This window comes from Vulpes vulpes, chromosome 9, assembly GCF_048418805.1.
Source record: "Vulpes vulpes isolate BD-2025 chromosome 9, VulVul3, whole genome shotgun sequence".
NCBI classification, from domain to species: domain Eukaryota; kingdom Metazoa; phylum Chordata; class Mammalia; order Carnivora; family Canidae; genus Vulpes; species Vulpes vulpes.
The window spans coordinates 59744569-59771994 of record NC_132788.1 but is presented as its reverse complement, the minus strand read 5'-3'; the positions used below and the strand labels follow the sequence as shown (position 1 = coordinate 59771994).

Below are 27426 nucleotides of genomic sequence, written 5' to 3'. Positions count from 1 at the left end.
CTTTTCCGTATTCTCAGGGAGCAAGACTGTCTGCCACGCTCTCTCCACAGAGCTCCGCTCGGGCCGCAGGAGCGCGGGCGATCCCCGGCCCTCAGGGACCCCCACGGCGACGTGCCGGGCGCCGGGGCAGCGGGGCGGGGGCGGAGCCAGCTCTGCGGCGCGGGGCGGGGCTAGCGGTGGCCCCGCCCCCGGCCCCGCCCTCCCCCTGGCGCGGAGCCTCGCGCCGCCCGGCCCGCCCGGCCCAGTGCACCGCGGCTGTCTGCTGGGCTTGTGCGCCGCGGACCCGGCCGCCTCAGCGCCTCAGCAGCCTCAGCCGCCTCGGCGCCTCAGCCGCCGCCGCTGCTGCCTCAGTCTCGCCTTCCGCGCCGCCCGGCCCCGCCGCCCCGCGCGCCCCCAGCCCCTCAAGCCAGATGATGAACTTCCTGAGGCGCCGGCTCTCGGACAGCAGCTTCATCGCCAACCTGCCCAATGGCTACATGACCGACCTGCAGCGGCCCGAGCCCCAGCAGCCGCCGCCGCCGCCGCCCCCCGGTCCGGGCGCGGCCTCGGCCTCCTCGGCGCCCCCGGCCGCGTCGCCGGGCCCCGAGCGGAGGCCGCTGCCGGCCCCGGCCCCGGCCCCGGCGCCCGCGCCGCAACCCGCGCCGCAGGCGGCCGCGGCGCCGTCGGTGGGCAGCAGCTTCTTCAGCTCGCTGTCCCAAGCGGTGAAGCAGACGGCCGCCTCGGCCGGCCTGGTGGACGCGCCCGCGCCCGCGCCCGCCGCCGCCAGGAAGGCCAAGGTGCTGCTGGTCGTCGACGAGCCGCACACCGACTGGTAGGTGCCGGGCCGCCGCCGCCGCCGCCGCCGCTCGGGGCTCCCGGGGCTCCCGGGGCTCCCGGGGCCTGCGGGCAGCTGGAGGCCGCGGGGACGGTGGCCCCGGGGCGCCAGGGAATCGTCTCTGAGCCCTGAGGAGGGGGGTCCGCGGGGTCCCGCAGCGGGGAGACGCGGGCGGGCGGTGCGTGTGCTGAGGCGGGGGGGCGGAGGCGCCGGAGACGCGGATGCCGAGGTGAGACGCGGCCGCGATTTTCTCACAGCCCTCACGACACGAACTACTTTATACAACAGGCGGGGTCGGGTCTTAAAAAAAAAAATAGAGTTTTGTTCGGCTTGGTTTTGTTTTTTGTTTTTTGAAGGGGTGGGGGTGGGGAGACGGAGCCGACTTTCAGCCAAGACACGGAAAAGCTCAGGTGGAACACTTAAAGACCAATAAAAGACCTCCCACATAGTGAGGCGCTGCGTGAATTTTCGGTGGGAATGGGTGTTTTGCGGGAAGAGGGTGACGGGGGTGGGGGTAGTGCTCACCCGGCTGGGGGAGGCCTTGTGTCAGCGTGGTTCTCAACGCTGGTCACAGGACAGATGTGAGAGCCCAGGTGTTCCGGGGTTTGTTCCCAGGGAGCGGGGCTGAAGTCCGTTGAAGAATAATAAAATTCTTATGTTTTGCGCAGCAGGGAGGGGATTTGTGAGTTTTTGAGTTTGTTTTTGTTTTAGTAAAAAACAAACAAAAAAAACACGTGTGTGTGGGGGGTGGGGGTGGGGGAGGAGGAGGTTGTGAAAGTGATGGTGGGTTTTTCCAGCCGGGAAGATGATGCCCGAGGTCAAATATTCAGTGTGGTTAAAAGAGCGCAAATAGATCTACCTTAATGCAGGAGATAGCAACTTCAAGAATTTTCTTCTTTTCTTCCCCTCTTCCTTTCTCCTTTCCCCTCCACACCCCACTCCCCCTTTCTTTCTTTTTTCTTCTAAGGGACATTCCAACTTAGAATGGTGAAGGCTGGGGGGAAAATGTTACCTTTAGTTTGTGAAAGCATGAATGGGGTTCATTTAAGACAAATCAGCTTAAAGAGACTCTATTTTATGTAGCAGAAAGTTGGCCCAGGGGATGGCTGGGGTGGGTGGCGATGGAGAAATTGACTACTGAAGGGCTTGAAGAAATGAAGAGGCAAGGGATCTGGGTTGCTTTTTCCTCAGGAGTATGAGAAGGGTTTTATTTTTTTCTTTCTCCCAAGGGTTGGGGTTAGACACTGGACCCAAGCACTTGCTCCCAAGAGTGAGGCACAGAGGAACCACAGAGCTGTTTATCTCCATTTTCTCTTTTGGCTGCTTTACTGCTTTTCTCTATCATTTTTCTCCCTGGGAGACTTGGAGGGAGGGAGTACTGGCGTGGGTGTAATGGAAGTGGGAGGTGGATGTGGAGATGCACTCCTGCTGGCCCCTAATATGACTGGTCTGAATAGTCATTTGGGTGGCTTGTGTAGTTGCCTTTTCTCAGAACAATGGAGTAGAAAAATCTTAAGGGACTCGCGTTAGGAAATGACAGACACCATCAAGAGTGTATGAGGAAAATATAAAAGTATATAATGGTACCATTGGTAGCTCCCTAGGAGGATTACTCTTAGTTCAAATCAACAAGTGCTCGTTAAGTGAGAAAGGTAGGTAACCAAGCTTTATTGAGCTTCTGTTATATGTTAAACCCTCTACTAGGTGCTCTAATATATATCTCCTTAAATTCTCAGCACAAAACTGAGGCTTACAACAGGTGAGTAATGTGTTCCCAGTCATACAGCCAGCAAGTAGTAGACCAAGGATTTGAACTTGGGCCCATTTGACTCCAGTATTGCCTGCCATTCCACTATGCTATTTTTGCCTTGCAATTATATTATTGGCAATATTAATTGGCTCCTTCTACAGGGTAGGCAATGTAGGGTCTTACTAAGAACTAGCATTGAAATTTGGGAGACAAAACGGAAACATGAAAAGTTAACAAAAAACAATTCTACAATTATTATTTTGGACCAATGTTTCAGGCATTCAATAAAAGAGTGATTGTGAGAACCAGAGTTATTGGAGAAAGCTTTACAAGAGTCTTCAAGAAAGGCCAGGAAAAGGAGGGGATAAGTGGGAATGATAGTGGTGCTTCATTTTTTATGCAAGAATCTGACACTCCTGTACCTTGTCTTGATCTATCCTGTTGAACGCATTTGTTTTGGGTTTAATTACCAATTAGGTACCCACAGATAGCAAGATACTCATTTGTATGGGTATAATGTGGCTGCTGATGATAAATGTTTAGCATGAACTGCTTCAGCAACTTAGGATTCAAAACTCTTTTTGGATACTATTTTTTTTCTAGGAAGACTGCCTGCCTGGCATGAACCAGAGAATTTGCCTTGCCCTGGAGACTAGACTTCTGATGGAAGTAATAGAAGCCACTTTCCTTTGGGCTGACTCCCAACTGTTTTCTGATTTTCTCTGAAGTAATAACATTGATTTATTAAAACTCATAAACCCAGTTTGAGCCTAGTGCTTGACAGTATTTCACGCTTTTCTGTTTCTGTGTTTAATAGCAATTCTCAGGATTACAGATTTTGTCTTTTGCCTAAATTTGTTAAAAACATCTCAGTTAAATATCATTGAATGGTTTTGTTGAAAGTTCTCTATAAGTTAAGAAGCAGATGCCTGCTTATGACAAGTAGTGACTTAAAAAGGTTCTTTTTGCTTTAATGGCAAATTTTAGTAAATTTGTCTCAGCTAAAGCTATCTAGATAGCATTCAGTGAGCAGGTATCATATATGCTCAATATTATTTTCCTCATGAATAGGAAGTCAGAGTGTAGCCTCCTAGGAGAATTTAAGAATATTGGTCCCATTTAAATTACAGAATGTAAAATAAAGAGGGTTTTAATAAGCACTTATATAATTGGAGATTTAAAAGAAGGGCTTAAAGTAGGCAGCCTCTCAGGGCAACCTTAATATACAGCAGATTCCTCCAATTTTTTATCAGTGTAATTTTGGCAATGGAATTTGGGGACTTTTCCATGACTAAGTTGATGGGAAAAATTGGAGGGTGTTTCAGTCTCTTGCTTGAAATGTGTTCTCATTGGTTGGTTGAGATCTTTAGATTAATTGTACACTAAAGAATCATTGGATAAATGTATCTACTCCACTAAAAAAATGAAATCAAGCTCCTTACTAGTAATCATTACTAGTGTAAAAAAAAAAAAAAATATATATATATATAGCCTGAAAAGGCATGTCGTCTTTTATGGTCCATACCTAAATTTAAAGTGCAGTTAAGACTGAACTCTAATTATCTTTGTGCTTAAACAAGGAACAAATGTCCATTTGAATGTTGTTTTTTTTCTGTATATTGCACTCTCACTGGTGAAGAGGTAAGTTTTCTCTCAGATTTTCCCCTGTCTCCATTTTCAGCAATTCCAATTCCAGGGACCAAGTGAGCTTTTTCATCTTAGCAAGTCCCAATGTTTGATTTGAAAATCAGCATAGCACAGGCATTCTAGAGTTTATCTAGATGTTCTAGGGACTGTAGATACGGTAAGTCCACAGGTGTTTATTGAACACCTTCTCTATATAGGGTATATATGCTAAGATAAAGGAGACATAGCATCTGTCTTCTAAGATCTTTCTGTTCAGATGGATAGATATAATACTTTTTTAAGTTGAGTAAAAACTACCCCTTGTATTTTGGCATCAACCAGGAGATTTTTTTTTTTTAAGATTTATTTATTTATTTTTGATAGCACAAGTGGGAGGGGCAGAGGGGAGAGAGAGAGAGAGAATCTCAAGCAGACTGCTTCTGGAGCACAACACAGGGCTTGAACCCTTGACCCTGGGATCACCATCTGAACTGAAATCAAGAGTCGAACATTCAACAGCTCAACTGACTACACCACCCAGATGCCCCAGCCCCGGAATTCTTTGATATATATTATCAGGTCTTCATACCTAATGAATCATAATTTTCATAAATAAATATCCAGGTGATTCACATGCACATTAAATGTAAGATGCACTGATTTAAAGGATATGTGATTAGTAATAAAGGTGTGGCAACAATTGTTATTATCATTTATTGAGCAATTGCCAAATGGGAAATGTACTAAGCTCTTTACAAATATAATTGAATCTGTACCACAACACTGTAGTACTATAGAAGTTTAAAAGAGTGAAAAATACATGTGATCTATAGTGAGAAGGGAATGCTTCATGCAAGTATCGAGTTTTGAACTGAACCTTGAAGAATTTGAATAAAAAGAGATCGGTTTGGCTCAGTCCAGAGTGGTTAGTATAAGGAAAGTACAGTGGTAGAACAAAGAGAGACAGTGAAGAGACTAGACTGATGCATTATCTAGGCAGCACCTATTTCCATGCTTTAATGGTCCATCTTGGGACATACCATTAAGAATAGGGGAATTCAAAGTACAGTAGTCTGGACCAGTGCTTGTGAGAGGCTGAGAACTTGGGCGGGGCTGGGATGGGGGTACTCAACTGAGGATTGAAGCTTCTGTCTACTAAATATTTTATCTGTCTTGTTTCTGACTTGTGAACACAAACATACTGATTCCATAAAATTTCATTGTTCATAATAGCAGTAGGCTATAGCTTAGAATTCTAGATTATTAGAGCTGGAAGATCATCTGGCTACTTTTATAAATGGGAGAAATCTTGATCTGAAGAGGGAAAGTGACTTGTTCAAGGATAAGGACCCTCAAATAATTAATGGTAAAACCAGAACTACAATCTAGAACTTCAGGCTCTCTACTAAGCCTTTTCCCCACACTATACCACAGTATCCCTCTATTTTACCATCTTTCTACCTTCCTGTTATCTTTCTCCATCCCTGACTCTTTCAAGGACTGATAGGGACTTTTTGCCTTTATAATTATAACATTTGAACTTGAAAGAACCTGAATGATTATCTAGTGTAGAAAAATGGAAAGATTTGGCCAAAGTCCAATAAGAAGTTAGAGAATGGGGACTAGAAGTTATCTGACTCCAACTCAAGTTTCTTTCTTCTCTCTCTCTCTCTCTCTCTAACTGATGACTTATTTAAAAAGTTGATTTAAGCATCTGCAATGGTTACTTCAACCTTGACTCCTGGCTCAATAGTGAGGGAAGTAATTTGCTTAACAATCTCAGAAGGACTGTGCAGATCAATAGGTTGTTGTAGATGGTCATATGAAAACAATCCTGGGTCTTAGAGCTTTAACCACACGCAATTTTTCTTGTGATTCTGAGAGTTTTGGTAGGCATCCAGACTGGTCCTTTCACTTTGAGATTTTTTTCCTTTTCATCTCTAATCAAGTCAGCACATACCGTCTTTGAAGATTTTAGGTTGCAACTAGAGTAATTCTAAATTGCTGAATTGCCACCTCTGGTTCCAGGGTGTCTTCCCAGTGCCTTTAAAAGCCATGATTGCGGAGCAGCTTCCTGACTGATTTGTTCAAACAGCAGTGAGGCAGGAGCAGGAGCAGGGGCATCCAGGACTCCACTGTAGCTAGAACCACGTCTTTCTCAAAGAGGTCTATTGATACTCTTCAATCACTCTTTAGGCAGAGCTCTCAAATTTAATACTTTTCTCCTTAAAAATTTGTCTTTGTCTACTTTTAAAGATTCATTGTGGGGTTGGCTGGGTGGCTCAGTCAGTTAAGCATCTGTCTTTAGCTTAGATCATGATCTCAGGGTCCTAGGATCGAGCCCCATATCAGATTCCCTACTCAGTGGGGAAGTCTGCTTCTCCTTCCACCCTTTTGCCCTACTCCTGCTCTCTCTCAAATAAATACATATTTAAAAAAATAAAGATTCATTGTGGAATTCTTAGTAAATACTTTAAAAAGAGCCACATGAGCATCACACTATATTCACACTGGCAGTTTCTTTTTTTTTTTTTTTAATTTTTATTTATTTATGATAGTCACAGAGAGATAGAGAGAGAGGCAGAGACACAGGCAGAGGGAGAAGCAGGCTCCATGCACCAGGAGCCCGACATGGGATTCGATCCCGGGTCTCCAGGATCGCGCCCTGGGCCAAAGGCAGGCGCCAAACCGCTGTGCCACCCAGGGATCCCCACACTGGCAGTTTCATTGTCTTAATTGTATTATTGTTGTTTCAGCAAAGGTAATTGTAAAATGGTTGAAGGAAACTCAGTAACCAAAGTCCAACATATAATAAAGTTAGTAGTACTGTGCTATAATGATGACCTTTCAGGGACCCATTTTTACAGTAGTGTTCCTGTCTACCTGGGATTGCTTTTTGTCTTTCTGTACCCAAGTTCAGATCAGTAGTTACATTATTAGCCTTTTCAGTATCTTGCTAAGCGAAAAGTAATGGAGGCCTAAAAGATAAGTTTTCCAGAATTATATATCTTCCTCTCAAATTGGTAAAACAGTTTTAACTGGGGTATATTCAATGTAGTGGAGCACCTAACACAAGCCACATGCTGGGGATATAAGAATAAGTTGGACATAGGCTTTGTTTGCTAGGATCTTCCAGTCCAGTAGGGGAGAAGATGGACGTTTAAGTAGGATTTATTATAGTATGGTAATTAGCATCCATAAAGGTGGACTGTCCTAGAAAATGAAGCTGTGGTTAGAAATGTTTGTGCCATTGTATATCCTTAGGTAAATCACTTTGCCTCTTTGGATTTTGATTTTCTAAAATCTGTTCAATGAGAGGATTGAAACAGACATTCTGTAAGATCCTTTATAGTACCACTGTATTTGCATGGTACAGTTTTTGTGTCATTTTCTTTAAAAAAAAAAACTTTATATTTTATGGCATAGTGCTTGTAAATCCGTGGAAGAAGAGGCATAGGTCAATAAGTGACTAAACATGTCTTTGGATGAAAGGCTCATCTTTGAGTACTTGCCATTCAGTACCTCTTTCTTACCTCCTCTTGATGGGATTTAGGGACTTGTGGTTAAATTCCTCTTCCTGATCTAAGAACTTTTATATACGTACGTTGAAGTATTGGCTGACAGACTTTATATCTTGATCCCTGCCATGTATACTATGCTAAGGAGTTTACACAACATATGGATACACATTATCTCATTTTATCCTCACAGTGATTCTAAACAGTAGAAAGAATATTTCATAGATGAATAAACAAACTCATAAAAGTAGTTACTTGTCCAAAATTAAATAGCTGTTAAGCTGAAATGTCAGGTTCTAAACCCTAATTGTTAGATTCCCACACATACAAGATGAATTTGCCAGCAGAAAAATTTTTTGTTATAAAAAAGGTTTCTTTTGCAAAAGAATTTACTGCATAATTCGCTTAAATAGTAAGCACCCCACTGCTTTTGAAATTATTTTACAAAAATTTTATATGTACACAGCTTTTTCAGGATCATATCCATTACAGAGTGAGGGTGTGGTTAAACATAGTAGCCTCAGGATGGAATGTTGCATCCTGTTTTTGGTGTTTAATGGCATTCACACTAAAATCTTGTGAATAAGACCTGCATAATCATTGAGTGGCATTGTCTGTCATCCTTTAACTTTCCACGTAGATGCAATTGAATGCCAGAGGCTACATTTAGCTTTCTAGAGAGAAGAGAGGATGATATAAAAGGCTTTTCTGTTCTGCAGATACTACTATAGTGCAGCAGGAGGACGTAACTTAGAATAGTGCAGGTGACCTATGGAGGGAATAAAGAGTGAGCAAATACTATAGATCTCTGAACTCTAAAGATGCCAATGCAGCATGACTAAGAATAGTGGGAGGAAGTATACTGGCCTTGGTGTTTGTGCTTAACAGCAGGCATTTCTGAAATTGTAATCAGTTCACGTAAAATTGGAAAGCAGATTATGATTGTATTCAATCATTTTACTCTTTTCTTCTCTTCAGTACCATGAAACAATGTGAGGGTCAGAAGACCTAGGGTTGAGACCTGGCTCCACCCTTAACCATATGACGTTAATCAGAGTTACATAACCTCTCTGAGCCCCTTTTCCTTTTTCACTGTAGACTTACCATATGCCAGACACTGTTCTAGGTTCTGGAATAACACAGACAAAAATTAGTTCCTTTATGTGTGAAATGGAGATAAAAACATGTCTATCTCATAGCTATGTTGTGAGAATTGAATAAAATAAAGTTTTGGAAAAGCACTTTCTAAAGAGTAAAGAGCCATACTACTGATTGTTGCTTTCTTCCCTGTTTCCAACAGCAGGTACCCAACCTATTTTGGTCCCTTTGAGTTCCCCAAATTTTAGTGTGCAGTTTTCTTGACTATTGTGCACACTTTAAGGATGAAGAATCTATATGTTTTTTAAATTGAAGGCTACTGGCTCAAAAGCAAAATTTTTGAAGGCTTTCTTTGGTATTTTTTGAAAGGAAATATAATTTAACTTTTTTAAAAAAAGATATTACCCATTTGGCTCAGCTATTTTTTAAAAAGATTTTTATATTTATTCATGAGAGAGAGAGAGAGAGAGAGAGAGGTGCAGAGACACAGGCAGAGGGAGAAGCAGGCTCCATGCAGGGAGCCTGATGCGGAACTCGATCCCGGGACTCCAGGATCATACCCTGGGCCAAAGGCAGGCGCTAAACTGCTGAGCCACCCAGGGATCCCCTGGCTCAGCTATTTTAACCATAAGGGACAAGACTTCAAATTCTGATTTAATAAATTCTAAAATAGCTCTGCTTCAGTTTCACTTGTGACTAGGGAAGAGTGGTTACAGAGGGAAATGAAGAGAGAAACAGAATGGCTTTAAAAGGTGTGTCTGTGTTCTTTTCACAGACATTGCATTCATAGTATTAAAGCAAAAGCATTCACAAATACTACAGAGTTAATTTTCTTTTTAACATTCTTCTCCAACACATTGTTGCTCATGAGGCTCATTTATAACCTACTCCAGTTTATCTTTTCAGCTTCATTGTCACTACTCTCAATCCTAAACTTTGGCTATATCCTGGATTACACTCTTCTGAACACATACATGACTTTCAGGATTCCATGCTATTATTACATAGTTCCTGTAGAATGCTCTTGTTCTGCTTCTCTATCTTACCTCAATGCTCATTTTCTTTATTCCATTCTCAGAGCATGAGGATGCCGTCGCCTTGTTTAAAAAAAGACCCAACCCCTTCTGTGCTCTCCATGTCTTTGCTCTAAATTTCACCCCTTTTTCCTCCTTTTCATTCTCTCATTTTCTACTGGTTGCTCTGTCCTTGTAAATAAATAAGCAAAATGTGCTCTCCACCTTCTTAATCATTCTTCCAGATGGGAAATAGCAATCTCACTCTTGTCTCTACTTTCTTATCATATATTTCCCCTCCTGCACTGACATCTTCCATCTCCATAATACTGAAATTGTTCTTGCTAGGTTATCTCATTGCTAAATCCAAAGGAAGATGTCAATTTATCCTTTCACGGATTGGCTTGACACTGTTTATCTTCCATTTAGAAGTCCCTTGGCATCTGAATATGGCAATCTTTGTTCATACCTGTCTTTTTAAAGTTCCTTCTTACTCTTTGTGTTCTTTTTCTTTGCTTACCTCATTAAGTTTTCCTCAGAGTCCCATCTTCTTCCCACTTCTTTTTTTCACTCTGCATACTTTCCCATCTACTCTCAAGATGTCAGTTAACCTCCTAAATGCAATCAGTTTCCAAATCTCCATCTTTAGACCAGAACTTGTCCGGACCTTTACACACATGGTTAGTTGCCTACTGGATGTCTCCATTAGGGTGGTTGAAAGTAACTCAGGATCATTTGCTCCAGTATTGAAGACCTTATCTCTCCTCCTATTCTAGCTCTTTTCATATTCTCTGTCTCAACTGAGGACACTGACACACTGATGGTTGCTTATTCAAGTTCTCATTAATTTTACCTAGAACTTGTAAGTCTCATCATGGTTTTTACTTAATAGCTTGAATGAACTATTTAAAATATGAATCTGACTTATTCCTTTTCTTAAAGCTTTTTGTGTCCTATCCCATTTCTGATAGGTGAAGTTCATCACCTTCCTGTGATTTGACCCATGCGTTCTTGTCCAATCTGCTAACCATTTCCATCCCTAAACTTCAATTTACAGCACTATTGAACTATTTGTAGTTCCATACACACATTATGGCATTCCTTTCCCTTGTCCTTGTTTATGCTGTTCACTCCTCCTGCAATTATCTATCTTTCTCTTTGCTTCTTTTTCTTGAGTAAGCTCATATATCTTAGAGACTGAGATGAATATTTCCTTTTTTTTCAGAAAGTCTTCTCTTACCCCCTGGATATATTAGACACCTCTGTCCCCTCCATGCTTTCAATCATGTGGATATCTTTATCACTGGACTCAACACAATGATCTATTTGTGTGATGGAGAATTCTTTGCAGCAGACTTAGTGTTTTATTCATTTTTATATCCTTAGCATTCAGCAGTGTCTGACACATAGTTTGAATTCAGTAAATCTTTGCCAAATTGAGCTAAGGATAGAGAGATCCAGAGAATGAGAAAAGGGATAGAAAGGAACAAGGGTGAGAAAAAAGTATTCTAGGATAAGAGGTATATGTTATTATGTTGGAAATCCTCTTCATTCGCTGTATATACAAGCATTAGAATGCCTTTGCTCTTACGCTGTATGAAATACAAATTAACTTAGTTACCAGTTTTCAATCAGTCCAAATCATAAATCTTTAGAGATTTGACTCTGAATGAGAGCCATAGCAGCCCTCAATACTGTAAAGTATTATCTGGCCCATGCAACTTTGAGCAGAGTAAAAGCAGATGAAATAAAATTAAGGACTGAGGTTCTCTTCCCTAGCCTATGTTGATACTTGGCTCTCATGGAGCTCATTTTTTTGAAGTTAATTCTGCCTCCCACCCTACCCCCCGCCACCGTCCAAAAATCTTTTCCTCAGTATAAAACACTCTAGGGATGCCAGGGTGGCTCAGTGGTTGAACGTCTGCCTTTGGCTCAGGTTGTGATCCTGGAGTCCCAGGATCGAGTCCCACATGGGCCTCCCCTGAGGAGCCTGCTTTACCTTCTGCCCATGTCTCTGTGTCTCTCATGAATGAATAAATAAAGTCTTAAAAAAAAACCCCAAAAAACCAATCCAATCGTGGGACACTCAAGCTGCTTGTTTCTTTCTCTTTAGTGAAAAAAATTCTTTTGGATTATCTGAAGGATAACTCTGAGGAACTAAACAGCATTGTGACTGAAAATTGTTGAATACATAGTAAGCTTTTCATGATCTGACTCTGCTTACCTCTTCAGTTCTACCTTTTTTTGATTCCCCACCCACTTTGATAGCTATGACCAACTACTTAGGTTTAACTGAATCTGCCATGTCCCTAAATTTGTACTACTCCTACTACCTGAAAGGCTTCTTCTGTGTTTTGGCCTGGATAATCTTCAAGATTCAATTCAGTTGTTGATTATTGAAGAGTCAACAAGGACTAGACTTACTCATTTCTTAATTCTTTCAATTTGTATTAGAAATCATAATATACTTAGTTATGTCATAGCAATTTATTGTGTTATAATCACATTTTATTTTCTCATCTCCTCACCTTCAACTCTGAGATCCTCTTGAGGACAATGACTACAACTTTAATATTGATATCCCAGCATTTGGTATGACAAAGAAAGTTTTCAATAGTTATTTGTTGGACCAATCAATGACTTATGAAAAAATTATGAACATATGAATGATGATCAAAAGCAACTCTTCAGCTCCCTGTACATATAAACAAACAGTAGCTGCATTAGCCGAAGTGACTATTCATTAAGAAGGGATATATTAAAAAATGTTTTATAAATTATAAAATGCTATAAAAGCATTAATTATTATTACTAGCCTCCCTTACAAGAGGTTGATGATGTATCTATTCTTCCTCTCTCTAACGCCCCCCCCCTTTTTTTTAGATGGGCATAAACACTCCATGCATGTTTTCTGGAGAATAGCCATTTGCTCTCTATTTCTTCCCCCTTTTCAGCATAGGCACTAAGATGTCTTTGTTTAGTTTAGACTTTCTCAAATTTTAGGGCCTGTTCTTTCTTTTTTCCTTCTGTCTAGGACCATTCTTCCATTCCAGTCCTCCTAAGTACAGATATAATAACTTTCCAGGATATATACCCCATATTTATTTCTCTGCTCAAGGGACCTAGCAACTTTATGCAATAACTTTAGCCTGGGGTTATCCTGCAAAAAGAGGCTTGGGCTTTGTGGGAGGAAATTGAAGTGTCTTTTTTCTGTTGTGGACTCAAATCCTTGAAGGGCCCTAATATTAATAATGAAAACTCAACTGAAGACTGTTTCTTTTATACTTCCAGGTTCCAATAATAATCCAGAGAGGAGCTGTATGTGTAGGGGCAGTCATGCTGGAGCATGCTGTGCCTCAAGTCTCATGGTGCAGGGCTCCAAATTTGTGCACTACAATGCAATTCTGTAATGCAGTTCTAGGGATACATATGAATATGTTTCCCTCTTTGGCCCCTATCACTCCCTGATGGTGAGAATTTAAGTTCTGTTGCATTCTATGCTGCAAAGTGTTAAAATATTAACATCTTAACTGTTGGACAAAAGGGCTTCAGTGAAAGATTGATCTGCTAATCAATCAGCAAACAGCTACTAACTTCAGTGTGTTAGTTGCCATGAAGCTCACAAGGCCAGTTAAATACTTAAAATCAGTTAATTATAGAATATATGCTTTCAGCTTTAAGAAGTTGTGTAGAATCTCAAAACAAAAGGAGAGTATAGTAGAAGGAGCTTTGTAAGCATTTAAAATATCCAGATTCAATTGTCTACTCTGCCAATTAATTTTTTTGTGTCATCATAGGCAATTTAACTCCTTAAGCTTCAATTTCTATTTCAAAATTTAGGGATTTGGGTTAAATCACCTATCTTCAGAAGCTCTTAGAAATCAAGTGATTTCTACAGTATAGAGGTTTTCAGAGAAGGAAGAAATTTCTATGGGCTGATGAAGTCAGAAAATGTTTCACATGAAGGGTAGATCTGAGCTAGCCTTTGAAGGCTGAGTGATTAGTGAGGAGAAGTTTGGATAAGCAGTGTGGGAGAAATGATGGATGGTAATACCTCATATATTGGATATACTCTGTGACAGGCAGGTGCTGTTCTAAGTAGATGTGTTAACTTATTTACTAGGTTATGAAATAGATTATTGTTATGAACTTAATTTTACAAATGAAGAAACTAAAGCTCATAGTGAGTCCAGGGTTTGAACCCAGGTAGTCCGGCTCTGAGTCCAGTCTCTTACCGAATATACTGTGAAAACACTAGATAAATTGTGTTTCAAATTTCTTGACACTAAACACCTTGATGTTTCTTATCCTCAATGACAATGACACACATTTGACTTTGGGTAATTTCTTGTTCTCTCTGAACTTCAGTTTCTTCATCTATAAAGAGGAAATAAGACATATCTCAAAAGATTCTTATGACAGTCAAAGTAAACTGAAAATGTCTAATGCAGTGTCTGGGACATGGAGATTTCAGTAATGTTCTACCATGATGAGCAGATTTTCACAGCAGCTTTAAGACAACAGCTTACCATATGAGTATTTATAGAAGACTTCAAATCAAGTAAAATAATTTGTAGACAGATTTCTATGACACTAAAAATAATTTTGAAAAATAGGACAACCTAGATGAATATTCCTTCATTTTGGTTGTATTAGTTTTGTTCCATATAGTTTAGAAAACACTGATTACTAGTGTTTTGAAACAGCCTCTGGGGAAGATGTTTTTGAGATGGCTTATTTGTAGAAGTTTTATTCTTTGAGTCTTACCACATCCATTGTCTCATTTAATCCACCACACAATAGTATTTGTGGGGCACAATTTTTTTTGGAACAATTAATCTTAAATTTTATTTTATTTTATTTTTTTATAATAAATTTATTTTTTATTGGTGTTCAATTTGCCAACATACAGAATAACACCCAGTGCTCATCCCGTCAAGTGCCCCCCTCAGTGCCCATCACCCATTCACCCCCACCCCCCGCCCTCCTCCCCTTCCACCACCCCTAGTTTGTTTCCCAGAGTTAGGAGTCTTTATGTTCTGTCTCCCTTTCTGATATTTCCCACACACTTCTTCTCCCTTCCCTTATGTTCTCTTTCACTATTATTTATATTTCCCAAATGAATGAGAACATATAATGTTTGTCCTTCTCTGATTGACTTACTTCACTCAGCATAATACCTATCAGTTCCATCCACGTTGAAGCAAATGGTGGGTATTTGTCATTTCTAATGGCTGAGTAATATTCCATTGTATACATAAATTGTGGGGCACAATTAATGTTATTCCCATTTTATGTATAAAGGAATTAAGATGGGGTCGTTACCCAAGCTCACATAGCTAGGAAATGATAGAGTCAGGACTAGAACTCAGATCTTTGGCTTTGGATCTTGTATACTTTACTATGGGCTTCCTGTACTGAGTTGCAAGTGCCATAGAAGTAGGTGGATGGCTAATCTAGTTGGAAGCTTAAATGACATGGGCAAGAATATCAGTTCTTCCAGCCATTTAACAAACTTCTTTGTTTTCCGAGGGTGTTTAGCTTAATGATTTCTCTTTAATGCTACCTGGAGGTTCTCTTGCAGAAACTTCTGGGTTCTAACACAAAAAGCTAGTGAACATTGTCATGGAAGGTGATGACAGGAAGATTGAGACTGGTATTCTTCAGAAAGAATGGAGCCAAAAGACCTTAGGGAAGCACCATGTTGTTCTGTAAAGCATAGATTTGGAGTCATGGTCTGGGTGAATTCAGGCATAACAAGTTTCTGAACCTCAATTTCCTCATCCTTAAAATTGTAATAATAATACCTGTCCTTCTTTCTTCATAAGATTGTTGAGAGGTCAAGTTGCAAACTGTACCATATAGATTTAAATATATATGGATTGAAACTATTGCAACAGGTGGGATTGAGAGTTGATATAAGGAAGAATTTCTCAATTTCCTCTTAAGTATTGTCATGGACAGTTATGAGAAGTAGGAGTTTAGGGAAGCAAATATATTTTTCCTAGAATCAGGGCAGTTGATTATACTCAAAACTGTGGAGGTGGTGATTTTTAATTTAATCTTTTTTTTTTTTTTTTTTTGCTTTTCTGTGCCTTCTCTCCCTGTTGATGCATTTCATTCTGTGTCCATGGACATATGTCCTATAAATGACCTGGGACCCATTCCAGAGGTAAACATATTTTCTGAAACAAAACTGGGACATGAGGTCTTATTTTTCAGTGTAAGAACTAGTATGAGTGAATTTTAGGTGCTGAAATGTGGGAATTGGGGAAATTTTGGTGGTTGGAAATTCCTTGAAGTTAGGAGGTTCTTGGGAATTTTAAGCCAAATTATTGTTGGCATCCCTATTTCCTAGTCTTTAATTTTCAGCAGACGGAGTTAATTTTTGCTTAGCCAGGAGTTGTTAATGGTTATTGGCAATTCCTTTTCATAGGTTTTTGCTTTTTTCATAAAAGGATCTGGAAAATAGAAAAACTCTAATCCTATCTAATGAATAGTGGAATTTCAGCACTCAGATTGGGGAAAAGGAGAATCATTCTTTATTGCCACTTGCTCACATGAAAAGTCTACGCTTTGAAAGAATAAACTGTGAGTTGACTTGGCAAAGTGGGATAAGACTGATTTTCCTGTAGCTTTCAAATAGCTAATGCATTCAGATTTGCTTGGAAAAAAAATGCACACAACTTAACTTTGACCCTGGAAGGAAATTGTAGCATTTAAAGATTCTGTAATAAGGTCATACATTTAAATAAAACTTTATTATTTATTATGTACTCTGACTTGCATGTGTCACTTCACTTAGTTGTTACCTTAACCTTGTAAGCTGGTATAACTTCCTGTTATAATTAGGAAACCAAGGCTCAGGTAGATTGTGATTCACTTATAGTTACAACTTGAAATAAGTAGAGCTACATCTAAAATCTAGATTTTTCTTTGTGTTCTTTTTTCCATACTCAGTGCCCCTTTTCTCTATGCAGCTAAACTCCTTTCTGAGCTCTACATTAGTCAATTTTGACACTTTTGCCTAAAAGCACTGAGGATGGATAAAAAAATTGCTTAAGCTGGAAAGAGCCTGTATGGTCTGTGACAGGTGCTGCGTAGGTTGGTTGAAAAACAACTTAAAGATTAGCTCCTTTCCCCAATGTGTTTTTGTTAATGCTTATAATATTTTTATGACTTAGAATCCTTCTCGTGTCTTTGGTATATTTCAGACTGATTTTAAGTTGTCAAGAAAGGAGATTTTCACTCCAGAGCCCAGTTCCTTTAAAGCTTCTTATTTTTCTTTGTACCTGGAAATTTATTTCTTAGCCAGAGTTCCAGGTGGTCACAGACTTAAGTTCCTACTAAAAAGACTGTTCCCTGCTGATCTATTTTTTTCTGCCTTTTTTTTTTTTCTCATAGCCTGTCCCTCTTGCTACATCCCACCCCTTAAGTCCAGCTTTAGTTATATGCAAGGTTCTGAGAGTCAAAGGGCAGTGCATTTAGGGGTAGGGAAAGGATATGAAGCTCCTGTCTCTTCTGATTCCATGTGTTCCTCTCAAATCCTGGAAGTACCCTACTGCTGTGTCTACTTCCCAGAACCCTGTGTCTTTCTCCAGACCCTTTAGGAGCATCTCGGCAGGGGCCTTGAGGAAATAAAGACTTCCCAGAGACTTTTTAGTGGTTGGTTTGGCTTTTCCCATATTCAGAGCTTAAAAAAGACACATAGAGATCAGCCTTTTGTTTACTTTTAGTGGTCCACTTCCCCTCCACTCCTTGGGGGTATTTATTGTGAGGTGTTTCCTATGTATTTCATTCATTCTTTCATGAATTATTCTGTAGGAAGTGGTACTGTAATGCTTGTGCATAAGAGACTTTGACCTGTCTTCACAAAGCTTATACTTTATTTGGGAAGATAGTCAATTAAACAAGCAATGTAGTAAAGTGGGATTTATTGACATATCAACATGATTAAAGAAAGTTTTAAGTAGGACATATTTCTCTCATAATTTTACCATAGCAACAGAGCAATTTTCTATATTCTATAGATTTTTCTATATTCTCTTCCAATGTATTTGTCCATATGCAAACATATTTTTTATGTAATTGTGATTGTTGTCTAACTATAATTTCATATTTTTTCTGCTTATACTTTTTACATATTGTTACTTACATATTTTCTCATAGCTGTTGTACCATGATTTATCCAATTATATTTCTATTAGATAACTGTGTTGACTTAGAATTTTTCATGATTATTACATAATAAGGCTATAGGCATTTTCAATTTTCAGGAAAGTAACTACTTGACACAAACTTATGACATATATAGCTTTTGATATTTCTGTACTGCTTCCTATAAAAACCTTTTCTAATTTATAGTCCATCAACCATTTTTACCTCACTTTCAGCCCATTATTATTTTTTTGTGTTAATAGGTATAAAAGCAGTATTTGAATGTTTTAACATGCATTTCTATGAGTACAGGTAAGGTTGAATGTTTTCCCTAATGTTTGTTTATAAATGTGTGAAACAGTTGCTCTGGACTTTTGGCAGTTTATTTGTAGATTTGCTTACTTGGTGGTTTGATTTTGTTTTTTGTTTTGTTTTTAATTTATTCATAAGAGACACAAAGAGAGAGGCAGGCTCCCTATGGGGAGCCTGAAGCGCAACTTGATCCCAGGACCCTGGGATCACACCTTGAGCAGACACTCAGACAGACACTCAACCACTGAGCCACCCAGGAGCCCCTTGGTGCGTTTGATTTTGAATGGGACATTCATTATTGATGAAGAGGAATGGATAGCAGTGGCTAGAATGTCTTCTTGGGAATTTGGTCTAAGCAAAAACTTCTGTGATTGTGGAGTCAAGAGTCAGATCTTTTGAGCTAAAGTCGTACTACAAGTAGGGTTGACACCTGTGAAGTCTATACTAGGCTGTGAGTTCTTTAAGGGCAAAGGCCATGTTTCATTCTTTGCCTCAGCTTTTAGCACACTGGCCAATAGTAGGCCTCAAAAAATTGTTGAAGGAATATGAATTTCTTGGGGGTACTGTAAACTCCTCTAAATATTATTCTCACCTCTTCTTAAATTGCCTAAACATTCACATTTTAGATTTCTTCTTTGGATCTTCAAGATTTTCTAATCTTGGAGGCCTAATTCTAATCTTGGAATTTATTAATACTTATAGGAGGATGACTGTGGTGCTCTCCGGCAACATCTTGGAAATTATAACCCCACCCACCATGAGAGCAACACTCTGTAGGGATAGAATATAGAATAGATACCTGGTGGTGGAGGGGTAGAGATAGGGATGAGAGAGATGCTCAGAAGAGTAGTAGGAAGTTGTCAGAAAAAAACTCATCTATTGCAGAGAATCCCAGGAGTATGAGAACTAGAAAGTAATCTTAGTGGTCACTAAGCCTTGGTATATTTATGTATAAATGTCAATGAAAATGCCTGCTTTCTAGGGTTATCATGAACTTTTATTGAAATAAAGTAGGTTATGAAAGTAGGTTATGAAAGCTTTGTGAATTCAGAAGTGCTATGTGAAAAAGAATCGTTATCATTATCTCATGTAGGAAACCAAAAATAGGGAAATGAAGTTACTTTTATTTTTTTCCCAGGACCTGGATTTATTCTTTATATTTTGCTGCCAATCTTTATCATTTGAAGATGAAATAGAACTTTCTAAAGTATTATTTTCCCCCAAGGAAATAGTGAGGAAGGATGGAGAATGGGGTGGGGGTAACTTTGGGGGAGGGAATAGACTTTGTTAAGCTTTTTATCACTTTTGTAAATGATGAATTTTTCTGCCCAAGTCCTTTCCCTAGAGGCAAATGAAGCATAGCTAGAAGAGGAAGTTGGGATCTGATGAGAAAGAACTTTCAGTGCAAAGCTCAGAGATTTTTTCCTCTATCTCATAGTTGGTGGGGATAGTGAAGATTTTGGACCAAGAGAGTGATTCAATCAGTGCCTTCCTTAGGAAGATATCTGGAGACTGTTGAAAATTGGGAGGAGGAAGAATTTGTGTTGGCCTGGAGACTTTAGGGAGTGTGTTTTGGTTGTCCATCTATGAGATACTAGAGGCTTATAATAATGAGACCATGACAGTGAAGGAGTGGATATAAGGAGATCAGAGAGTGTAGTCCTAGGTTAAAGGAGTTCTGGAACCTTATGACCTTCAGTCTATTATCTCTCCCAGAGGTTTGTTTTCCCTTTTTAAACATTGAAGTATAAAAGTGCACAAAATAATAAGTTTATAGTTCAATGGGTTTTTTCAAGTATAAAGCACAACTCCAATCAATATATACAACATAACCAATACCTGCTAAACTGATAGAGTACCTCCTTAGTCATTACTTCTCCTCCTCCAACAGATAACCACTATTTTGACTTTCTTCATTATATATTAATTTTGCCTGCTTGAGCTTTATATAAGGAACCATGCAGTATAAACTCTTTTGGATCTAACTTCTTTTGTTTGACATTATGTTCATGAGATTCATCTGTTTTCTTGTGTGGAGCATTACTTCATTCTTTTTCATTACTCAGTTATATTCCATGGCTTGAATATATCACACTTTATTTATCTATTCTGCTGTTGATAAATACTTAACTTGTTCCCAGTTTGGAGATTCTGTGAAAAATGCTGCTGTGAACAAATTTTGTATATGTCTTTTGGTGAATATAGGCTCTTGTTTCCTACCCAGGAGTGGAAATTTGCTGGGTTAGGGCAATATGTATGTTCAACTTTAATAGATACTATCAAACTGTATTATTGAGTTTTATGGAGTTTACCATTTTAAATTCCCACTAGCAATCTATAAGAGTTCCTTACCAATACTTGTGTCTTTGTCAGCTTGGGTGCTATAACAAATAACATAGGCTTGATGGCTTAAACAACAGAAATGTATTTCTTACAGTTCTGGGGGTTTAAAATCCAAGATCAGGGTGCTAGCATAATAAAATTCTGGTGAATGTCCTCTTCTTGGCTTATAGATGCTGCCTTCTTGCTATATCCTCATATGGTAGAAAGAGAATTCTGATCTCTTCAAACTCTTAAAAGGGCACAAATCCCTTTATAAGGGCTTTGCCTTTATAACCTCATCTAAACCTAATGACTTCCCAAAGGCCCTACCTTTAAATGTGATCACATTGGGGGATTAGGGGCTCAACATATGGATTTCAGGGGAGGGGTTTGACACAAACATTCAATTCATTATGAATTATATTACTACTCAGTATTGTAGTATTTTAAGTATCAAAAGCTTTTATGTTATAAGAAACTTGAACAAAAAGGGCTATATCTAACACCGGAGAATAGAACTACTGGTTATTGAATGCCTGCTATGTACCAAGTACTCCCTAAGTGCTTTTACTTACATTGTCTTGTTTAATCAAGATGATACTCATGTGAAATCAGTGTTACTGCATTGATTTTACAAGCCATAAAACATACAGGTTAGTCAGGCAGCTCATAGTTGCCAACCAGAATCTAGCCTAGGTCTTGAATCCAAACCAGTCACATCACATAGAAACTACATTTTGTCAGTGAGGTGCCTTTTGCTTTCTTTTTTTTTTCTTTTTTGGTGGGTGGGTGGGGCTCTTCTTGAAGACCCTGAAAGCCCATAATACAGGTGGCCCTTTTCTGAGACTTAGTACTTAGCTGGCCCTACAAACAGTAGCCTCCTAACCAGGCAACCCCCTCTTCCCTGCTCATCATCTCCAGTGCCTCAGGCCCTTTCTGCCTCCCGAATGAATCTCTAATCCAGTCATTAAGACTGTCTCAAGGTAGGTATTATACTGGCATATCCTTTGATCTAGCTGGCAGGCTAATGGAAGAAGCTTCTGTAGAATTATTAAGGATAGTTAAGCCTCCAATTTCTCTCTCACACCAGTTTTTTTCATGTGGCTTTTTAACTCCAAGAGTAGGAAGGCAAGAATGACATATAATAGGGCTAGAAGGTAGGAGACCTGGGTCCTGGCCCTAATACTAAATTGTTGATGCTTTTAGATACAATCTTTCCCTTCTCTCGATCAAAGTTTTTATAATTTATACAAAGATAGGGTCAGATTGGAGTTAGAGTTCCATGGACCATCCTCAGGCTGACTGGGAAGACTCAAGTAAGAGATACTTTGGATCCTCTATATATTAGTATGAGCTATTTTTTTTAAAGATTTGTTGTATATGTATTGAGCTTCGTCCTGAGATTTTAGTCAAAGCAAAGTATTACATAACCAATATATGCCTGAAATCCACTAGACTTACTTAGAATATCTCTTATAAGTTAAAATATTACTTTGTGAAAGATTATGAATGGCACGACTAGGATGAGCAAAATATCATCTTTAACATTTTCTTTTTTAAAAAAGATTGATTTACTTATTTGAGAGAGAAAGAGCAGAGGGAGGGGCAGAAGGAGAGGGAAAGAGAGAATCTCAAGCAGATTCCCCCCTGAGCCCTGATGTGGGGTTTGATCTCATGACCCTGAGATCATGACTGGAGCTGAAATCAAGTCAAGCACTTAAACTGACTGAGCCATCCTGGTGCCCCTCAACGTTAACATTTTCTTGGTATATGCAAGGCCTTCATGTTATCCTCTGACTGCCATGAGGGATAGAGGAGGTATAATTAATTTTGATCTAGGGTAGGAGGTTGGGAAAGATTAGTCAAAGAGGGAACATCTGAGCTAGATTTAAAGGAAGAAATTCACTGGGTAGATTAGGAGATTGGAGGGAATAAGGCATTTCAGGTAGAGGAATGAGGCAGGAAGGCATGAAAAGACATTGTTATTTTGGAAATATTGTGGTCTTAGTGTAGATATTGTGTATGATGAAAACGGGAAGAAAGAGGAATGCTATGTGATATAGGTTGAAGGGTCAATGGAATCCTTTGTAAAGGGACTCGAACATTATAGTTACAGTGATGAGGACTAATGAAGAATTGTAAATATCATTTGAATTAGAACTGCTTAATGAATTTTGGGTTCCTCTAGACTGTGCACTCTTGATCCATACAGCAGTATTTGGATGGTAGTATGCAATTGTGAAGCTCACACACTTAGAAGTTATTTTGATAAGAAAGAGCCTTGGTGACCTGGAGTCTACACTAACTTCTTATTCTTAATTGGCTTAGAGTATTAGATATATTTGTAATGCTTGTGTAAAACAAAAGGGTAGGGGAATGGAAGAGGGCCAGCAAATTGATGGCAGCAAGTTTCCACACTGTAATAAACTCAGTAGTGTCCTTACTATTAAAACTTGTCATCAGAGGTGGAAGTGGCAAGGTTGTAATTTTACCTTCTGTGTAAAAAATTGAAGTCAATCTTGTAGGTCAAAAACTTCCTAGCTCCTCTCCATAACAGATCTCTTCATTCTGTCCCTGAAAACACATGTTTATTTGTAATGCTTTGCATTCGTGGTAATTGGAGCAGTGTGCCTTTTCATTCTTCTGACAAACACTCAGCTCCTTGCCTAGCAAGGCTCAGAGCCATGATGTAAAGAGCCTATGAATTGCATTAGGTTGGGAATCAGGTTCCCAATTAAACACATATAAAGATGTTCCACCCATTTGCTTCTTTTAATCATTTGTGCCTTTGAGATGTCCTTAGGTCCCATGAGTTCTATACTGGTTGAGGACATGTTTCACATTGAGGCACAGTATCTGCCTGTTGGGTCCAGTGTCAGCTTCATCCATTTTACAAAACTGAGAAGGAGTGAACTGACATTGAAAAGTTACTATGACCAGGCACTTTACATTCATTTTCTAGTTGAATCCTTACACTTTCAAAAAGGTGTTATTGCCATTTTACATATAAGCAGATGGTTAGGTAACTTTCCCAAAGTTGCATACAGCTAGAAAGTGCTAAGTGAGGATTTGAATTTTTGTTTGAGTTGAAAATCCGTCCTTTTTTTCCTACTTCTTGACTCTGAAAGCAGAATAATTATTCTATTAGAGATATTGAAATTTCACCTCTGGGAAAAAGCTTAGGGGAAGGACTTTAGTCATCAAGGTCAAGAAAGAGGTTTTGGAGAATCAACACTTAATCAGACATAGAATGTATACAAAGTAATGAGTTAAGCAATTCTAGTATTTACCCCTCTTGGGAATGAAACAGATTATGCTGTGTTCTTATACCTGTGGATATCTGTTTTTCCCAGCACTATTTGTTGGAAATGCTCTTCTTTCCCCATTGAATTGTCTTGACACACTTGTTGAAAATCAGTTCACCTTAGAATTATGGGTTCATTTTTGGATTCTCAGTTCCATTGATTCATCATCTATCCTCATACCAGTACCACACTGTCTTCATTATTTACTTTTGCAGTAAATTTCCTTAGTAATGTGGAAAGTGTAAGAGGAAAGTATAAGTTCTCTAGCTTTGTCTTTTCCAAGATTTTTGTCTATTCTGGGTCCCTTGAATTTCCTTATGGATTTTAGGATTGGTTTGTCAATTTCTGCAAAGCTGGAATTTTGATACAGATTGCATTAATTTATAGATTAATTTGAAGATATTGACATCTAGTAAGTTTTACAATCCACGGACATAGTGTCTTCCCATTTGTTTTGATTTTAATTTCTTTCAATAGCTTTTTTTAAAAAGATTTTATTTATTCATTCATGGAGACAGAGAGAGAGAGAGAGAGAGAGGTAGAGACACAGGCAGAAGGAGAAGCAGGCTCAATGCAGGGAGCCGACGTGGAATTCAATTCCGGGTTTCCAGGATCATGTGCACTGGGCTGAAGGCGGTGCTAAACCTCTGAGCCACCCGGGCTGCCCTTTTCAATAGTTTTTTTAGTGGTTTTCATTGTATGGGTCTTGTACTTCGTTTTCCATATTCACTCCCAATAATTTTGTTCTTTGTAAATGGGGTTCTTTTCTTAATTGAATTTTTTTTCATAAAGATTTTTTTTATTTATGTGAGAGACACATAAAGAGGCAGAGACATAGGCAGAGGGAGAAGCAAGTGTTCTCTTCGGGGGAGCCTGATGTGGGACTTGATCCCAGCACTCTGGGATCACACCCTGAGCCAAAGGCAGATGCTCAACCACTGAGCCACCCAGGTGTCCCTCTTGATTGAATTTTCTTTATTTAATCTTTGAGTTATTCGTTACTATGTATTGATTGTGTCTCTTGCAACCTTGCTGAATTCATTTATTATTAATTTATTTATCTAATTGTGTGTACATATTCCTTAGAATTTTATATATGCGAGATCATGACATCTGTAAGTAGAGATAGTTTTACTTCCTCCTTTCCAATTTGGATGTTTTATTTCTTTTTCTACCTAATTGTCCTGGCCAGAATCTCTAGTACAATGCTAGGTAAAATTAGAGCAGACATTCTTTGTCTTACTCCCAATCTTTAGGGAAAGCCTTAGTCTGTCACCATTAGCATAATATTAGCTGTGTGGTTTTTTTTTTTTTTAATTGATGCACTTCATAAGGTTGAGGAAGTTCCCTTTGATTCCTAGACTTCCAAGTATTTTTATGATTGAAGGATGTTAGATTTTGCCAAATGCTTTTTCTGTGTCTATTGAAGTGATCATGTGGTTTTTGTCCTTTCTTAATATGGTGTATTGCATTGACTGATATTCATATGTTGAACCAACCTTGCATTCCTGGGATAAATCTCACTTAGTCATGGTATATAAACCCTTTTATATATTGCTAGATTGTTTGTTTATAGCTGTGATATATTTACTAGATCTGACATTATATAAAGAGAAGTGGAAGTTGCCTCATGTTATTCCACCAACTCCTCTGTGCTACCACTTTGCTAAAGGCCTTACATGATGTTACCCTATTAAAAATTTTACCTTTGTGCCAAATGGAGGTCATTTAATCTTTCACTGTATGCTAGGCAATGGTGTCCCTATTTTGCAGGCGACAAGACAAAAGGGCAAAGATTTTTTTTGTTTTTTGTTTTTTTCAGCATGTATCCTCCCTTAAATAAGGATTGATGCTGCAAGAAAAAGAATTGAGACACAACCAAATAAAACAATGGATTTTTTGAAGGTGCATCTTGAGTTATAAAATTAGCTTTATGTATGTAGTAATAGAACTGGACCTGGTTATAATCATGGACTAGAGATCTTATATCATGTGAAGTGTTGGGGGTATAGAGAAAGAAATTAAAGTTTTTCTTAATTGTATAGGTACTCTTTTTTGAGGTCAGATAGGATCAGAACTTAACCCCTAAATCAAAGCCATCTTTAAGCCTCAGGTTTAAAGAAGACATGTTTCCTGCCCTTAAGTAATTAATGGTCTAGTTGTGGATGACATGCACGCTGTACAGGAGGCCTCTAGCAATGGTCCACATTAACCAGGTGGGCACTGGTGTTGGAGGAGCCTGCAATATTCATTGTATACTTTAACAACAACAACAACAACAACAACAACAACAACAACAACAATAAAGGATGGAGTGATTAGGTATAAAGTATAATGGTATGGGACACAAGTTAGTGATTTGGGAGATTTGTGCTCATGTTTCAGGAGAAGAGATTCCTTGAGTGTTCAAGAGTTTGATTATCATGAATTAGGATTGTGTGGGCATTCAGCTTCCTAAAAGTGATTGGAATCTGATGAGAGATGGGCTGGTTAAGTGTGTAGTTGCAGACAAAAATGGCAGTGAAAGTAGATTTTGGAGTGGAAAAGTGGGGGTAAGAGGTTTTTGGATGAGCAAATTAATCTCATTTTGATGAATAGGATAGAAGAATGGTGATTGGTTACTTCTAATGGAAGCCAGGGTGAGGCAAGAGGGTGTGGTAGAGAGCTTTAATGATATTGGCAAGTTCTATTCCTTAAAGTGAATGGTAGGCCCATGAGAGTATTTTTTTTTTATTAGTAGGCTTTGTAACTTCTGTATATACTACAATTTTAAGTATATCTAGTATTTCATTCAAAAAAAGAGAAAGAAAGAATGAAAGGAATAAAGGAAAATAATTAAGTCCCAGCAGGGAACTAGCGTGCTAACTATGGAAATGCCAGGTAGCCTTTGCTTAATATATGTTTTATTATAGCCATCTTGCCCATTTGGAGTCATTAGTAGAATATGTGCTTCTCTTTTCTCTTCTATAACCTATAACTGAAAAGGTAATTGCTCAGGGCTGGGTTTTGGGAAGAAGAGAAAGATGAAGGTTTGAAACAGATTTTGTTTCTGCTTCTCAGAGGAGAAAGTGGTGAGTGTGGGAGTGGGAGCTCATGTGTTCAGGCATCAAACTTGGCAGACGACTCCCTCAGAGCAGATGGAGTGAGGATTTCATCACCTGACAGACTGACTCAGACCTGCCTCCCTGCAGCCAGCCACTACTGGGTATGGTTTGAATCTGAGTCAAAAGCTGCAGGATTGTATTATTCTTCCTTCTACTCTAGCAGTGGATAACTCTAACCTTAGGTGAAGAGCTGCTCAGGACTCAGGAGGACCAAGTGTTCCTTCAAGGAGCTGACAATGCATTTGACCTCAGTCATTTGCAGAGATAGTGGCTTTGGTGTATTGGGTATTTCTTAGGCTGAAGTGTTTAAGCAGAAGCTGTAACTCCCAATGGATGTTACTCCCATCCATGTTGCTTTAGAGAGGATTTTACACTAGATTGGATAGCCTGTGTGTCCTTCATGCTTC

General features: G+C 39.2%; 1 protein-coding gene and 1 pseudogene across 1 annotated transcript in view; one reads left to right on the top strand and one right to left on the bottom strand.

The window, feature by feature from the left end:
• The first annotated feature begins 226 nt into the window (after positions 1–226).
• SYN2 (synapsin II) overlaps positions 227–27426 on the top strand; it is a 197422-nt gene continuing 170222 nt past the window's right edge. Inside the window, exon 1 of the mRNA XM_072720275.1 lies at positions 227–811. Within this exon, the coding sequence (XP_072576376.1) occupies positions 411–811 (401 nt within the window). The 5' untranslated portion in view covers positions 227–410. The remainder of the gene's footprint in view (positions 812–27426) is intronic.
• On the bottom strand, positions 5897–6247 carry LOC112933739 (small ribosomal subunit protein uS10-like; annotated as a pseudogene).